Source organism: Salvia splendens, chromosome 15 (assembly GCF_004379255.2).
Source record: "Salvia splendens isolate huo1 chromosome 15, SspV2, whole genome shotgun sequence".
In the NCBI taxonomy this organism is placed as follows: domain Eukaryota; kingdom Viridiplantae; phylum Streptophyta; class Magnoliopsida; order Lamiales; family Lamiaceae; genus Salvia; species Salvia splendens.
In genome coordinates, this window is record NC_056046.1 from 8,853,725 (window position 1) to 8,870,546 (window position 16,822).

The window sequence follows — 16,822 nt, forward strand, 5'->3', positions numbered from 1 at the left end:
TCTGGAAGAACCTCCTATGAAAAGCATCCATTAGATCTCTGTAAGATCTAATGCTGCCTTGAGGGAGGCTATCAAACCACCTTCTTGCGTTCCCGATGAGCAGCTCGGGAAACAGCTTACACATATGAACCTCATTGAGACCTTGGTTCGCCATATTATACTGATAGCGTCCCAGGAAATCATGAGGATCCACTAACCCGTCATAAGTCACTAACGGAGTTCGGTAATTCTGTGGCAACGGAGTTCTGGTGATATCATCCGAAAATGGAGTCTTCAGCGCTCCATACATAGCGAATCCGACATCTCTACGGTATGGTGGAGATGGAGTTCTCCTGTGATTTCGGTAACAAGGAGGAGAAGGAACATATCGGTGGTGAGGATTCTTTCTCCTGGAAGATACGACACTACTGCGGTAGTGACTTTCATGTCTGGAGGGGGAGGGAGAATCCGCCGTTTTCTTCTCCGGCTTCTGGCTCTTTTGCAGGAATGTTAAGAACTCATCCTGCTTCTCAGCCAAGAACAACTTGACAGCCTCATTCAAATCGAGCTGCTGGGGAGGCTCGGTGCGATGACTTTTTGAGTGGTTTGTTCTTTCACCGTGAGAACTGGAGGCAGATTTCTCCAGAGGCTGTTTTCCAGACCTACGGGCTGGAATAGCTTCCTCACGTTCATCACGGACGGAAGTATGGGTATTATGTGATCTGGTACGCATTTTTTGGTGGAAGAGGATCAAAAACTCGCTTTTATCACAGTTTTGGTTTTCTGTGTTCCCACAGACGGCGCCAGTGATGATTTAGCGAATTTTTGATGGGAATAAATGCAAGTAATAAATGAAGATCACAACACTGAAAATTACATGGTTCGATTTACTGAGGTAAATCTACGTCCACGGGAAGAATAGAGGGCAAATTTGTATTGCTTGATCTAGCTTACAGATTACAATACTGATTTGCTATATGAGATTCAGGATCTAGAGAACTTAACCCTGGTCTATCTGATCTAAGTTCTATTTATACATTCGAACTAAGATCGTGGTTTGCAGCCCTGGTAGGGGGGTTGATAACTGCTTAATACCACTAAATAGATCGTGGGTGTAATGGAGGTCGTGGAGATCCTGCATGGGTCCACTATCTCCTTGTTCGGTCGAATACTGAGACCGAACTGCTGAACTTTGCCGATCAGCTTTTGCCGATCTGAGAGTTGAGCTCGATTGGTCGGCTTTTACCGAGCTATAGGCCGTGACCGAACTCTTTGGTTGTGCCGAACTGATACTCTTTCTTGGGTTTTGGGCTGATGGGCCGTCACTGCTATTGGGCTCGCAATTATTGTTTAGTTGTTTAGTTCGTATCCCATCAGTCGTCAATGGAGAGAGGGAGAGTTGCGATACCTTCTTTAGCATCATTTGTTTGGAATTATATTAGATAGTAAAAGTCGTGACGGCAATATAGTGTGTTGTGTGTGTTTTTCGCCTTTTTTTATTTTTAAACGAATATTATATTTTTTTCAATTTATTTTCGAAATAGCGAGTTTAGATTAGTGCGAAAATATGCAATTAGTCCAAAGAGACCTTTCTCGCGTCGCCCTCGCCACGTGGTGGAAGGGGATTGGAGGGGTGGAGCCTCAATATTAATTATTAAGTACTTAGTGCACGCCAGAATCTTATTTGTGTATGTTGAAAATATTAAAATAATAATACATCTAAATTACATAGTGGGGAATTGCTTGGTTTTGAAGATTGTTTTCATCTCATCTCTTTTTTTTCCCCAAATTTTAGTGTATTTTTTTTTCTCTCTCTTGCAAATTTTGGTGGTAATATTCTATCATTTCTATGTCTCCCAAAAAACTTGTCTGTGCACGTGAGCCCTGTTTTAACATTAGCTAGCTTCTCCTACTTTTTACTGCAAAGGTTAAAAATTCGTGGAGTGGAGTAATATTTATGGAGACAAAATTAAAATATGTATACAACTATAATTTCATGAACTTATAGAAGCACGTTTCGATAGTTACTAGGATTCTTCCTATTGATTGATTGCCGTCTTACTATTTTAATGTATCTTCTCATCATACATTTTTGGAATTTTGACCTTTTGATGTAAATTTTGACTAGGTTGAATTAGATTGGGAGGGTAGAATATAGATTATTTAATTAAGATAATGTTAATAGATTTCAGTGACGGTGCAAGTCTTTATTTCTACATACTAGTAGTGTTTTATGTTGAAATAATATTATATTGATGTAAAAAATTGTTCACATTGGATTGGATAAAGCGTCTTACACCATCCACAACGCGTCTCGCGCCGGGCTCGCGTCTCGTCTCGGAGAGACGAGACCCCCGCGAGACGCATTGCAGCGCCCATCTCGTCTCCAGCTCGCGACCGTCGCGTAGCTCGTCTCGGAGAGACACGAGACGAGCTGTCTCGCCACGCGCCAGGGACACGTGGCACGTCCCCATGCGTGCGTGACGCCCACTCGCTGGCCCGCGAGTGGGCGTCGTCACTGATGACGCAATAATTCATTTTTTTTTAAAAAAAATCGATTTTTAATAAAAAAATTTTTTTTTTTCAAACGGTAATATTACCGTTAAATATTTATTTTCATTTTTTAAATTTTTAATTTTTTTACTCTATAAATAATTCTATTTCATACTCATTTCAAACACAAACACACATCTATTCCTCTCAAATCCTCTCTATCACTCCAATTTCCATCTTCAATCAACTCAAACAAATGGATCTTTTTGAGCAAATGCGCCAATTAATGGAACAATCACTCGAAGAAGATCGACGACGAGAGGCGGAGGAAGCCGCACCACCCCCACGACTCTCCCGGAAGTACATCAATCGGAACCGGGAGGAAGCCGCCGCACGGTTAGTACGCGACTACTTCTGCGATAACCCGATTTGGGGAGATACCTATTTCCGTCGCCGTTTCCGCATGCGGAAACCGCTATTTCTCCACATAGCGAATACTTTGGCGGCCAGGGAGGAGTTCTTCCGAGAAGGGTTCGACGCGGTCGGTCGTCCCAGCCACACGACGCTGCAGAAATGTACTGCAGCCATCCGGCAGCTTGCGACTGGACAAACGGCCGACATATTCGACGAATACGTGCACATCGGAGACAGCACTGGGCGCTTGTGCTTGCTCAACTTCTGCAGAGGCGTCCGGGCAGCCTTTAGTGACGAATTTCTCCGGAGGCCAACCACGGAGGATTGTCAGTTCCTCCTCAACCTGCACGAACAAGTGCACGGATTCCCCGGGATGCTTGGCAGTGTCGATTGCATGCACTGGCAATGGAAGAATTGCCCGGTGGCTTGGAGTGGTTCCTACACGAGCGGCCACAAAGGCACCCACCCAACCGTTGTACTCGAGGCCGTTGCCGACTACCGACTTTGGATCTGGCACGCGTACTTCGGGGTCCCTGGCTCGAACAACGACGTAAACGTGCTCCAACAGTCCGACCTCTTTACCGAAGTTTTGGATGGTAAAGCGCCGGCCATCAACTTCGTCGCCAACAACCGGCGGTATAAAATGGGGTACTATCTCGCCGACGGCATCTACCCGAAGTGGCCGACCTTCGTGAAGACGTGCGGCAGGCCAGCGAACCCAAAGCAGGCTCTTTTTGCGCAGAAGCAGGAGGCTGCGCGCAAGGATGTGGAGAGGGCGCTCGGGGTTCTCCAAGCGCGCTTCAACATCATCAAAGCCCCGGCTCGTTCGTGGTTCATGGAGAGCATGGTCGACATCATGTATACGTGCATAATCTTGCACAACATGATTGTCCGAGACGAAGGACCCGATGCCGGAAATTGGTTCGACCCCGAATCCCCCGGAAGCTCAACCGCAAGTAGTCCGCCGCGAAGTGGAGCGCATCCATCTATACAAGAACGGTTGGCTATTCGGGCAAGGACACGCGACTCTAGCGCCCACACCCAACTCCAAGAGGATCTAATTGAGCACATTTGGGAAAACTTTGGCGGAGAAGATTAAATTATGTCATTTTTATTTTTTTAGAATTTTAATTATGTCTTCGTTTTTTTTAATGTTAAGTTGTAATATTGTTTTAATTTTAATAAAGTGTGTTTGTTTAAATTGAATTGGGTTTTAAAAAAAATTATAAATTAAATTGAATGAATAGTAATTAAGAGACGGTATAGAGACGGTTAAGAGACGGAGCGTTGCAGGTTCCGTCTCTTAGTTAAGAGATGGAGGAAAAAAAGACAGTGGGGCCCTCAAATAGTGCTCAAATAGTAGTTAAGAGACGGTTTAAGAGACGGTATAGAGACAGCGTTGTGGATGGCCTTATGTTAAAAGAACAAAAAAGGCCTAATAAATTTAGAATTAAAAAAATATTAGACATTATGATGAAGCAGTGTATCTAATTATATCGAAATGAAAAACATGATAGTGATAATTATACCTATGCGTACAGTTAGAGATCTAAATTTCAAAAAGTTATTGTATGTGTGTAAAAATCAGCACTTTAATTAGATTAATCTCTGGCTTCGGAAATATGTTCAATTAAATTAATCTAATTAGTAATTACTGATATAATGTCAATGTAATGATGCTTTAAAAAAGAGACGTGCTTAACAAATGTCACTTCCGTAGTGCTATAATCACATGATAGTGTAGTAGTATTAGCTAAAGTTAAAGTATAATTAATTATATAGTCGAATATTAAATTATAATTTATATTCAAATGGGACTTAAAGCCGGCTCAGGCGGTAACTCTAACACCTGTTATTCTTATTAATTATTTTACTCTGTGCTTGGTTATGCAAAAGTTAATTAGGGATTAAGAGAGGCGACCATTTATTTAATACAGTATGCCTTAAATGAAAATTAAATAAGAAGACTAATAGTTTTTGTCGGTATCGTATGGTTGATAATAATATTCGTGAAGTTATATATAATAGAAAATTAATTTTTTGGGGGGCACAAATGAATTTTTCAAGAAAAAGTTTCCTTCGGAAGATTTCATACAAAATATTCTAATTAAATAAAAAAATTAAATCCAAATTAATTGAATAATATAAATAATATACTCATATTCTTATGTAGGAGTAGTAGTATATGATAAAATTTGCTTTACTTTTTTATGACATCGAGAAATGGCAACCATTATCGCCGAGTGTATATACAAGGAATTGGAGTAGATACAATTTGGAGACATTAAGACCCATATTAAATTTTAAAATATAATAACATAAGATACTGACTTAAAATTCAAATTAAAAATAAAAATGGTCTCAGTTTATGGAAAATTCAAGGAAAAGTCTGCATGCGTACTGATATATATCTCGCTAATTCATATAGGAAGAGTATGAACATTTGATTCGACACGAGTTTTAATTCATAATTAGAAAAATAAGAAATGATAGAAAGATAAAACTTTTAAAGTATTGTTAGTGGAGAATGAGTCTCATCTCACTAGAGATGAGTTTCCAAATTAGAAAGTTCATAGTATTTTTCAGGGACAACTAAAAAAGAAGTAGTTCATACTTTTAAGGAATAGAGGGTGTATTTAATGCCTTAATTTCTCTTTTTTCATGCATCATACATAATGTAAAGATTGATCCTATAACTAGAACCCAAATCAAAACCAATAGATCAAAAATGAATATGCTCTCAATCACATGTTCAATTTTTAGGACACATAAATTAAGAAAAGTTAAGAATATGTGGAGTAAGGGGTGTCTTATATATCTAACTAATTCTTAAATTACAAACTACAACTAAATGATATCTATTGGATCATTAAATCAAGGCACAAGGGTTATTTGTGTCAATTAACTAAAAGGTAGTTATAATTAACTTTTAAAGAATATCTCAAAACTTTAAATGATTATAACTTTCTCAATTTATGTTATTTTTTTACACAAAATATATCAAATTAAAGATAATTTTATAAGGATTCTAACGAGATCTCACTTGCATATGTCCGATGTCAAAATTTGAATTTTTTGTTTTGAATTTTCGTATTTTTCAAGTATCAGTTTTATGTCAATATAATACATATAAAATGTCAATGTTAAATTGTGTTGACATATTCAATTAATCATATTAATATATTTAATACACTATATTGACATTTTGATCTAAAATCCTAATTTTGGTAGTTTTCTAATCTTTTTAAATTTAAATAATAATAAAATGAATTTACACATGATAATTTATAGACCATTGATCTCTACATATCTTATGGTTTTAAATTAGTTGTAGTTAGCAATTAAAGGTGGAGTTAGCAAGTGGGAGTAATATATAAATATTTGTGAGTAATAAATAATTATTTAAAATTTGTACGTTGACTTGCAGGGTTTGGTAGTCATGACAAATTAAACATTAATTAAAATTTATTAATAATAATATATTAATTCCAAAAAAAAGTATATTTGATTAGAAATCTTCAGATTAATAAAAAACTAAATAATAGTTCTAAAATATAATTAGTTAAACTTTAAAGAGAACCCCTTCTCTTACTGCTCTAAATCGCAAAGTTCAAATTGGAGCAACTATAGTCGTCTGAATTCTGAATAGTCAGGCCACAAAAATAAGTGACAATAGATGCTCCATACTAATTGTGTATTTAATATGACGAAATTCAAGATAGTATAATTTATTTTTTAATGAAAGATTTATAATACGAATTGGTAGGACCAAAATCATAAAAAAAATTAGCTAGAAAAGATTGCTTGGAACCACATTCACAACTATACAAAATCGTTGCTATCTTTTATCGTTTGCTTATAGGTATATAATATTGGATTAAAGTTGGAAAATAGCCGCTTTCACAGTCAGATTATCGTGATATACACAAATAGATCACATATCCAACCATATAGTACTTTTAATAATATTTAAACATCCTATAAAAGTTTACAAATTTATTACCTACTTCTACATCAATGAGCCTATAAAATTTACAAATATACTCCAATGATTCTACATTTTGTCACTCATTAATTAGTGATTGAGAGAGCAAAATGTACATACATCCCTCGTGAAACGAATAATGCGTCTGGATATACACAAACTTTAGTCAATTTATAATTTGGAGAAATTATATTTTTGCTATAATATTGAATTGTATATTTTGTAGTATTAAATAATTTAGATTTGTCATAGGCCATTTCAATTGAGTTGTCACATTTATTCATATAGTATAAAGTTTGGTGGACTTGATTAATGGACATAAATTCGATATAATTATATTTCCATTTATAAATTTTTACTACTCTCTTTTGTACTTTTTTTATTTAGTTGGGTGTGGGCGGTTTGGGGAAGGGGCGCCTAAGGCCACCCGCAACGCGTTACGCGGGTGGCTCGAATCCCGTCCCTTCGTGACGAGACGGGCGCGGGGCGCGTTGCAGCGTTCCGTCTCGTCCCCAGCCCGCCGAGACGCACGGCTCGCCGGCCCGCGAGTAGGTTTCGTCACGCTGACGCAATAAATTATTTTTTTTAATGATTTATTTAATAATAAAAAAAAATTAAAATTCGAAAACGATAATATTACCGTTTTTCAACCGTTTTCCCAATTTTTTTATTATTTTTTTTACTCTATAAATACTCATATTTCATCCTCATTTTACACACAAACACACATCTATTCTTCTCAAATCATCTCTCTTTCCACTCCAATTTTCATCTCAAATCAACTCTTTTATTCTTCCCCTAAAGTTAATCGATCTAATGGATCCATATGAGCAAATGCGTCGAATAATGGAAGAATCACTTAAAGAAGATCCCGGCGGAGGAAGCCGCGCCGCCCCAAAGACGCTCCCGGACTTACATCCATCGTAACCGGGAGGAAGCTGCCGCAAGGTTAGTACGCGACTACTTCTGCGATAACCCGGTTTGGGAAACTAGTTCGACTTTGAAGCCCCCGGAAGCTCTACCGCAAGTAGTCCGCCTCGCAGTGGAGTGCATCCGTCTATACAAGAACGATTGTCTATTCGAGTAAGGATACGCGACTCTACCGCCCACGCCCAACTCCAAGATGATCTAATTGAGCACATTTGGGCAAAATTTGGCAACCGGTAAACGCACATCATCGCCGTTCTTCTGCTTCTTTGAGCTTTAAAGATTTTGAATTTAGTGAGAGTGAGCGGAAGAAATTAAATTATGTATTTTTCATTTTTTAGGATTTTTAATTATGTTTTTTTTAAAAAGAATTTTATGTTGTAAATTTATTTTATTTAATGAAATGTGTTTTTATTAATTGAATTTGTTGGAAATAAAAATAAAAAATGAAAATGAATGAATAGTAATTTAAGAGATGGTTAAGAGATGGAGGGTTGCAGGTTATGTCCCTTAGTTAAGAGATAGAGTAAAAATTACAGTGGAGTCCAAGAATAGTAATTTAAGAGACGGTTTAGGGACGGATAAGAGACAGCGTTGCAGATGACCTAATAATCCAAAGAAAGAATGTGACGCATCAAGCAACCAAACTTTTTAATTGGTTCAATTTCATGACCAAAAAATAATTACAATGGATAATTTTTCTTATGCAATGCAATGCTATGCTACTGTGCTGCAATAATAAAAAATAATATTTTATTTTTCATTGTTATAATTCTTTTTGTTTGTAGTTGTGTCCTTTTCGAGTATTTCACTTATTAATTACCACAATGTGAAATCAGTTCATTAGGAAAAAGGGAGGGAAGGAAGTAAATGGCAATGTACCTATAACATTTATGACTGTTAAAGTGAAAAGGCAAAAATCATTTCCACCACGTATATATATATATATATATATATATATAGAATATAATACTGGGAACAATCAAATTGAATGCATCTAATATGAATAGACCAATTACCGATATAGTGTCCCTTGTCCATTCAAATATTTCTTAACTAGTTAGGCAGATAAGATTGGAAAAAGTAAAAAAAAAGTTTGATTTACTAAATATACATTCAATTTTGATTGATAACATAAATAGACTTAATGGTATCATATTGACCATATAACTATTTATGTATAGGCTGATTATAACATTGAAATGATTGATTGAGAATCCGCATCTACATCCACCAATGAAAGCTGGCACATAGCTAATTAATCATACATATCTCAAAAAACTATCTCTATTTATTTGATATTCATGATTCCAATATTCCTTCTAATACTTCTGTATATTTTACAATTCAAATATGCATGAAACTACATAAAAAAATAAAAAATTGTCATACCCGTGTTAGAAAACCTTGAATTTGTTGGGCTGCGATTTATTTTGTTCTACAGTTTTGAACTTTGAATGCACATTTTAGTCGTTACTTAATTATAGCATTGACTTAGCTAATTAAGTAGCGTCTAGGATTTGTGTCCTTGGACAGTGAGGTGGTCAAAATTATGTGCTGCTTTTATTTTTCTTTTTAAGACTTGGATATTTGAGCTCATCTATTAAGATTTCAGAGATTCTTTTTTTGAAATATTCATTGTTTGAAAAAGGTAGGATGAACTATGACCAGGTGAGGAATTCCAAGAAACAAGTAACCGATACAATTAAAATTTAAAAAAAAGCTTTAAGTTAAATTGTAAATAATTATGTCACATTTAAGATACTAGTATAGTAATTCACTAATTTGGTACACGAATTATTAAAAGTCTATGTTATGGGGTGGACATCTGCATTAAGTATTTGAATCGTCAATTAGGGTTTTGTTCAAAATTTAGTACACTATATTTAATTAGAATCCATATCTTTTTATTGTAATTTATTAATTATAATGAAGATTTAATTGGAGCATTTGGCTGTAAGCGTATCTCTTAATATAATATTTAGTGCTTATATTGCGTATTTAGTGTATAAAATTAGGCTCATTAAACACAATCAAATAAAAAAAATATTCGAAAAATACTTATAGTTGGACAAGAACAATGTCGTAAGTAATACAGAGGTGTCGAACCCATACACTGTAAAGTTCCTATAAAATAAGATAAAATATGAAAGAATTTGAATTAAACCAAATAAAAGTAAATTTAAAATCATGAAGAACATAAGCATATGGAAAAACTACAAGAACTACTCTTAACATTCTTCGGATCGTGTCAAAACATGCAGTAGACGTCAGATTAAAACGGATAAACACTATTAATTTGCCCTAAACTATCCACTGAACTATTTTAGATCTAGAGTAATACTTATATGATCTTTTTATTGCTCCTAAATCCAAATTAAAGAGGGATAAGATTATAGGTAATTACTGTAATACTATTTAATTGCAAACATAATAACAAAAATAAAATAAGAACCATATAGAGGAATTAAATGCAAGTGTGGTACACGAACATCGCACACAAGTTTGTCGTACGATTACAAGCCACACGGCCCAGGTGCATTTGTGCGGCTGGGAGACGCAAATGAGACACAATTCGTGTGGCTCGTCATCCAGGCACACAATCCGTGTCATACTTTCTAGACTCCGGCTCGCATTGCACGGTGACGCCACTTTGAACCAGGGTCGTGTGGTCTATCTAACATCCCACGTGGTTCGTGTCTTAAGTCTTGTTTTGGGGTTTTGCATTTTTCTTGGTCCAAACTTCATGTACTCTACATTCTCGAGCCACGACTTACTAGATTAAATTGTGATAAGAATGAGTCCATAAAACACTAAAAAAATAGCATAAAATCTAAGAGAATTCATTATTTAACCTTCTAAATGAATTTATAATTTAATGATAGATGACAAAAATAAAAAATGCCTGGCATATATATAATGGAGTTTTTGATAAGTTGCCATTTTTGCCTGTTTATTACACACACTTTTGAGTTTCTTTCACATTGTTTTTCTTCATATTGCAGGTTTCATGTGATGCAAGTTCTATTTCTTCATTTGGTCACATTCCACCAAATCTTTATTATTATTAGTTATTTTAAGAGACACAAATGTTGTTTTGAGTCATGTGATGAGCACGTTAGCACAGATAGGTTGTTCGATCCATTCGCCAAATCACATTGTTAATGTGCTACAAAATTAAGTCACATGCCTAAATTATAAAGCTAAATCTTGTAACCATTGATACGGTGTCAAAGATTCTATCAAGCATATAATTAAATCACAGTACAACACTAGTATATATATACGTGTGAACACAACACTTTTACATTTCGAAAGAACGATGAAATTTAACAAACGAACAAATCACAGTCTATATGATATAGCAAATAAATTGAATTATAATTGTGCATGAGAATTGAGATTCGTATACTCCTATCAATCAACTTAAAAATAAGAAGCTGAAAATCGATTAAAACGACGTATAGTGTATATGTACTCAATATATAAAATGTGTCTGCACTATGAAAATACTATTACTATCAAACTACATTAATAAATATTATTATTATAATACTTTCACAAGTACAAATACTGTATACATTAAAATATTAAATAAAATGCTATAATAATTTGGCCATAAAAAATCTTATAACACCAATCCATATGTATAATCTTAATGCCTACTATGTAGTAGTACTATATTCTTCATTTTTGAACCCTTTTCCCCCAAAAAATAAAATCTACTGACATTTTTAATTCAAAAACTATACAGCGAGCCTGAATTGGAAACATTGATTAAATTAGTGTCATAAACTTTTAATCAGAAAATACAAATATCCCATTGAACATTTTTTGAGAAAGTAGAGAACATTATAATAATTCGCGATTTTTCTAAAAAGTTAAGCCAAACAATATCGCAAACTTTTCATCACAAATTTCTCCGCCGATTATTTAATATCAATACAATATTAACAAAGTGAAGATGTGGAGAAAATGGGTTCAAGCGAGTCGATAACACACGTGTGGCAACCGAGATAGCCGATGGAGAAGAAGCAAACCCTAGCTGTAACAGCCCCACACCACCTCCCCTCATTAAAAACAAAATCACGAAAATAAAATAACACAAACATAAAGAAAAAGAGACGAAAAACAATCTACAACGTACGTATTCAATAATATTAAATCAAAAGAATCTAAAAAACTTGATTGCAATAGAATAGAAGCAAAATTCTTCATGCTTTGCTACCAGTCAATGCACAAACTATTACACTTCTATATAATATAATAATTCTATTGTGATTTTGCAAATTAGGTACAAATTTTCTTTGCTATTAAAACCAGATTAATAATTGGGTTAAGTCCTTGCAACCTAAGATAGAAAGATCCTCTTTTTAGCCGTTTCAAATGTAAATTAGATTTTTTTTACCATCTGCCTGAATAAATCGCCTGTGTTAAATCGGGGAAATTTACATATATAAAGGGAAAGGGGAGAAAGAGAGAGAGAGAGGAGAGAGGGGGTCCTCAAAGAATATGCCCCAAAGCCAAAGCCCAAAGCCTTTGCTTTGATTTTGCAGAGAGAATCCAAAGGATTTCTCAAACAAGAAGGCCAAGAACTCAACTGCTTCCACACACCAGCTTAAATACAGATAGATAAAGAAAGAAAGAAAAAGAATAGTATGCATAGATACCTCTGAAGGGGAGAGAAACAAATTTGCTAGTTTCTTCTCTCTGCTTATCCAACACACATGTAAGCTCTCTCTCTCTCTCTAATTAATTTGTTGTTTTGAATTGTTATGGGGACTATTTTGTTGCCTATACTGCTTTATTGTGAGTTGTGATTTTTTAGGATGTGGTGAAAAAATTCATCCCCTTTTTTGGACTGTTTGATAGATCTAATTTTGATTTTGTAGTAAGTGATGTAGGGAAACCCATGCAAGATTGAATGCCTTTGCTTTTGCTTTCTGCAAAATTGGAGAAATGGGTATTGGTTGATCTGATTTTTGAGATCTAATCTTAAGTGATTTCTGCTTTGGGGTTTCTGCACGTTTGTTCAATTGATCAAAGTTTGAATCTTTATGGTGTTTATCAGTCTGGGCCTTTTCAATTTCTTGAGTAATTTTTCTGCTTCATTATTCGTTTGGATTAAAGTTTGAATCCTTATGGGGTTCTTCAATCTGGGCCTTTTTCAGTTTTCTGTAATTTTCCTCTTTCATTATGCATTTAGATTAGTTCTAATAGCTTTTGTGAAACGATCAATTTTTTTATTTGTGTGTGTGAAATTGAGTAGCTATTTTGACCCTGATTAACCGGTTATGATTATTATTGAAATTGGTGTATTGAAGAAAAGTTATCCCACCTCAGATATTCCTTTTCTTGAACAATACTTTTTGTTGAGAATTTGAATGGATGAATGGAACAGACTCTTGGTAAATATTTCTCTATTTCTGTATGTAGATGAGTTCTCTGTAAAAGACTGTTTCTTGATTTTTTACATTCTGATTAGGGATTTATGGTTTTTGATTATTTGACAGTGGAGTGTTTTCTAGTCTAAGAAAAGAAAGGAAGGAAGGAAGAAAGAGGATTTGTATTTATTTTAACTGAGGAAATTGCTCCTTTTGGGGGTTTGCATCCAACGATATGCTGGAAAACCGGGCTTGTTTGGTGTCGAGGGACTATTCACGTAGTTGTGAGCGAAACGCCAGTTGGCCTTTCGTGAGTTTGAGGTTGGAGAAGGCTGAGATTCCGCAGACAAAGCGGCCACTAAGCGATATAAATAGAGGTGAAGAGATTGAAGTTGGTGTTGTGAAGTTTCCTAAACTATCCACTGATCAAATGGATTCTACTTCACCGATCGGTGGGATGGTAACCGCTGCCCTGGCTCAATCTGCCTCGGAGTCTAGGAGTAGGCGGCACGCAGGTGATAATTCTAACATGACTTCATTAATTGGTGCCATTGGTCGCGACCTCTCCATTAGTTGTCTGATCAAGTGCTCGAGAGCTGATTATGGGGCGATTGCATCCTTGAATCGGAGCTTTCAGTTGCTTATTAGAACCGGGGAGCTGTATCGACTGAGGAGGCAGAATAAGGTGGTTGAGCATTGGGTCTACCTGTCGTGCCAGCTCTTGGAATGGGAGGCGTTCGACCCTAGCCGTCGCAGGTGGATGCGCTTGCCAAGGATGGACCCTAACGATTGTTTCGTGTTCGCAGATAAGGAATCTCTGGCGGTTGGAACTGAGCTTCTTGTTTTCGGGAGGGATCTCATGTCCCACGTGATTTACCGTTACAGCTTGCTAACAAACACGTGGACTACAGGGATGAGAATGAACGCGCCTCGTTGCTTGTTCGGGTCTGCCAGCCTCGGGGAGATCGCCATCTTGGCCGGTGGTTGCGACTTGAATGGCAGCGTCCTCAAATCAGCGGAGCTCTACAACTCCGAGTCGGGGACGTGGACAACGCTCCCGAGCATGCACAAACCGAGGAAGATGTGCTCTGGGGTGTTCCTCGACGGGAAATTTTACGTCGTCGGAGGGATCGGAGGAGCGGACAACGCCCTTCTCACATGCGGAGAGGAGTACGACTTGGCTACTCAAACCTGGACTGAAATACCTAACATGTCCCCGGTGCGTACGGGTGCGGCAAGAGATAACGAGCCACCTGTTACATCCGAGGCGCCACCATTGATCGCTGTTGTAAATAATCAGTTATACGCTGCGGACTATGCGGATATGGAAGTTCGGAAATATGATAAAGATAACAGGGCATGGGTGACGGTAGGGCGACTGCCTGAACGCGCTGATTCAATGTACGGGTGGGGTTTGGCATTTAGGGCGTGTGGTGATCGGCTTATGGTTATTGGGGGGCCGAGGAATGCTGGTGAAGGATTCATCGAGGTGAATTCGTGGATTCCGAGTGAAGGTCCACCAGAGTGGCATTTGCTTGATAGGAAGAGGTCTGGCAGTTTTGTGTATAATTGTGCTGTAATGGGGTGTTGAAAAGTTACGATCGATCGACTCTGGGGACTCTTGTGCTTGGAACGGGCGAGCTGCATCCACGGCTAATGGGGTAATTTATCAAAAGTTTTAATTTGGTTTCTGTTTTACTTCTTTTGAATGGGAGGAGGATAGGATGGATTATCATTATCAGATTTACTCAAGATTCAATTGAATGTTTTCTCTGGAAAAGTCCTTCATTATTACTGTTTCTCTTCTTTGTTCCATTTTTTTCTTACTTACTTTGTATGATCTTCTCCCATCAAATAACATGATTTTTCACATATCAAAACATTTTCTCATTCTCTTCATTATACTTATTCTATTTATCTTCTTTTTGTGTGTGCATCGAACTTTCCATTTTCCATTTTAGCAGCATCGTTTGATAACTTGTCTTGAATTTACTTTCGCTATGCGCCATTGGCGATTCATGTGATCAAACATTGTTGACCGGTGTATTAGATAATTAGAGTGCTAGGGCTACTTTTATTTGATTTGTGTGTTAGATCAACGCTAATGCAATTTTGGATATATATGCTTACCACGCGCCCGAGAAGTAGCGATGTTTCCAAATGATAGGTAGCTAGATGGATTCGAGTTTAGATTCGAGTGTTGGATGCTTTGCCTTTGGAACTTAATTTTGGTTTTTCTTTTCTTGATGAATGCGTAGTTATTGCTGTTTGTTTATATGTTGAGATGTCTCAACTGCAGCATTGATATTATTAATTGTGAATACCAAATGTAAGGCATAATAGCATTAGTGGTGGTGAAAGTGTTCACCTAAATCTTTAGTGTAGCAGCATTTTATTCAGGAGTTTGCATTTGAATTATCTATGGTTTCCTACCCACATTCTTACTCCTGATTCCTATAAATCGAGCTCTAACTTTATAGTATTTTCCCCCATTCTTTTCTAATAAGTCGAGTAAAAAGAGTAGGAAACGAAGAGAGTGATTGACAAAATGACTCCATAGAAAAAGATAATCTTGTGGAAGGTGTTAGGCGTTACTACATCCTAAACTTGGTCCCCTCGAGCAATAGCTCATTAGCTTAGGGCATGTGCAATGCCACCTGTGGAATCCAGTCAGACTGGAGGTGGAGGGGAGTCGTCGGGCCGGGATCGGTGGTGCGAACCTAGCTAGTGCGTGACCTGGCCCCCGTCCTGCATGTCCACTTGTCCAGGCCAATTTTATTTTTTATTTTTTATTTTTATTTTTTATTTTTTTGGCACAGTATATCTAAACCAATTCATCATTCTTCTTCCTATTCCTTAAAAACCAGAGCCAATGGGAACCAAACAATTACAATCCCAGCCTTTTCAATGAGAAATTTTCTAACTTGTCTGAAAAAAACGGTATGCAATGAGAGAAGCAATATCTAAAGACAATCGAATACGATCCAGACCCAAAAGCAAAGGCACTGAGCCTTAGTCGAGCAACTTGGATACAAACTAGTTTCTTAAATATGTATATTTATTTTTTAATTATATAGTTTCTTATTATTAAATATGTAATTTTTTATTATTTAAATTTCAAAAAAGTTAAATCTTTTACTCTTTTTTTTTTGGCGTCCATCCTTTATTTGTATATTGAGGCAAGCAAAGGCTCAAGGACTAAAAATGATACTCCTATATGAACTTGGAGATTTAAAAAATGATGAATTTAAAAAGTAAATGGCGGGAGCGGGACTATGAATAATATATGTGGCTAGATTATTGGTGTTTGTGTTAATATTTGAGATACTGACATAACACTTAAAACAATAAAGATCGAACTGAAATTTTATGGTTGCGTGGAATGTCTTTATGCAAGGAAAATAGGTCTCGATTTAATTACCTCTGTTCATTATACTCAAGACTTTACAATAAAATAAAAATATGAAAAAACCAAGAGTGAGGCCATCAATGTGCATTGGGCCAAAAATTCAGATATGGCCGAGTTTGGGTTTATAAGTTGTGTGATTATATTCAAGCTTTTAGTCTCAGAAATAATGGGCCAACTAAGTTGTGATATTGGGCTCGATTGTCATCATTTGCAGCCCAGTTAAAAATACTC

At 36.3% G+C, this 16,822-nt stretch overlaps 1 protein-coding gene across 1 annotated transcript; it reads left to right on the forward strand.

Annotated features, from left to right (window-relative positions):
- The first annotated feature begins 12,124 nt into the window (after positions 1-12,124).
- LOC121769444 (F-box/kelch-repeat protein SKIP11-like) lies at positions 12,125-15,081 on the forward strand. Its single transcript, XM_042166247.1, has 2 exons — positions 12,125-12,527; positions 13,312-15,081. The coding sequence occupies exon 2, from the start codon at positions 13,418-13,420 to the stop codon at positions 14,771-14,773; it is 1,356 nt and encodes a 451-aa protein (XP_042022181.1). The 5' UTR covers positions 12,125-12,527; positions 13,312-13,417; the 3' UTR covers positions 14,774-15,081.
- Positions 15,082-16,822: the final 1,741 nt, after the last annotated feature.

Excerpts from the sequence above, each read along its gene's own strand:
- LOC121769444 (XM_042166247.1), top strand. The coding sequence starts at position 13,418 with ATGCTGGAAAACCGGGCTTGTTTGGTGTCGAGGGACTATTCACGTAGT.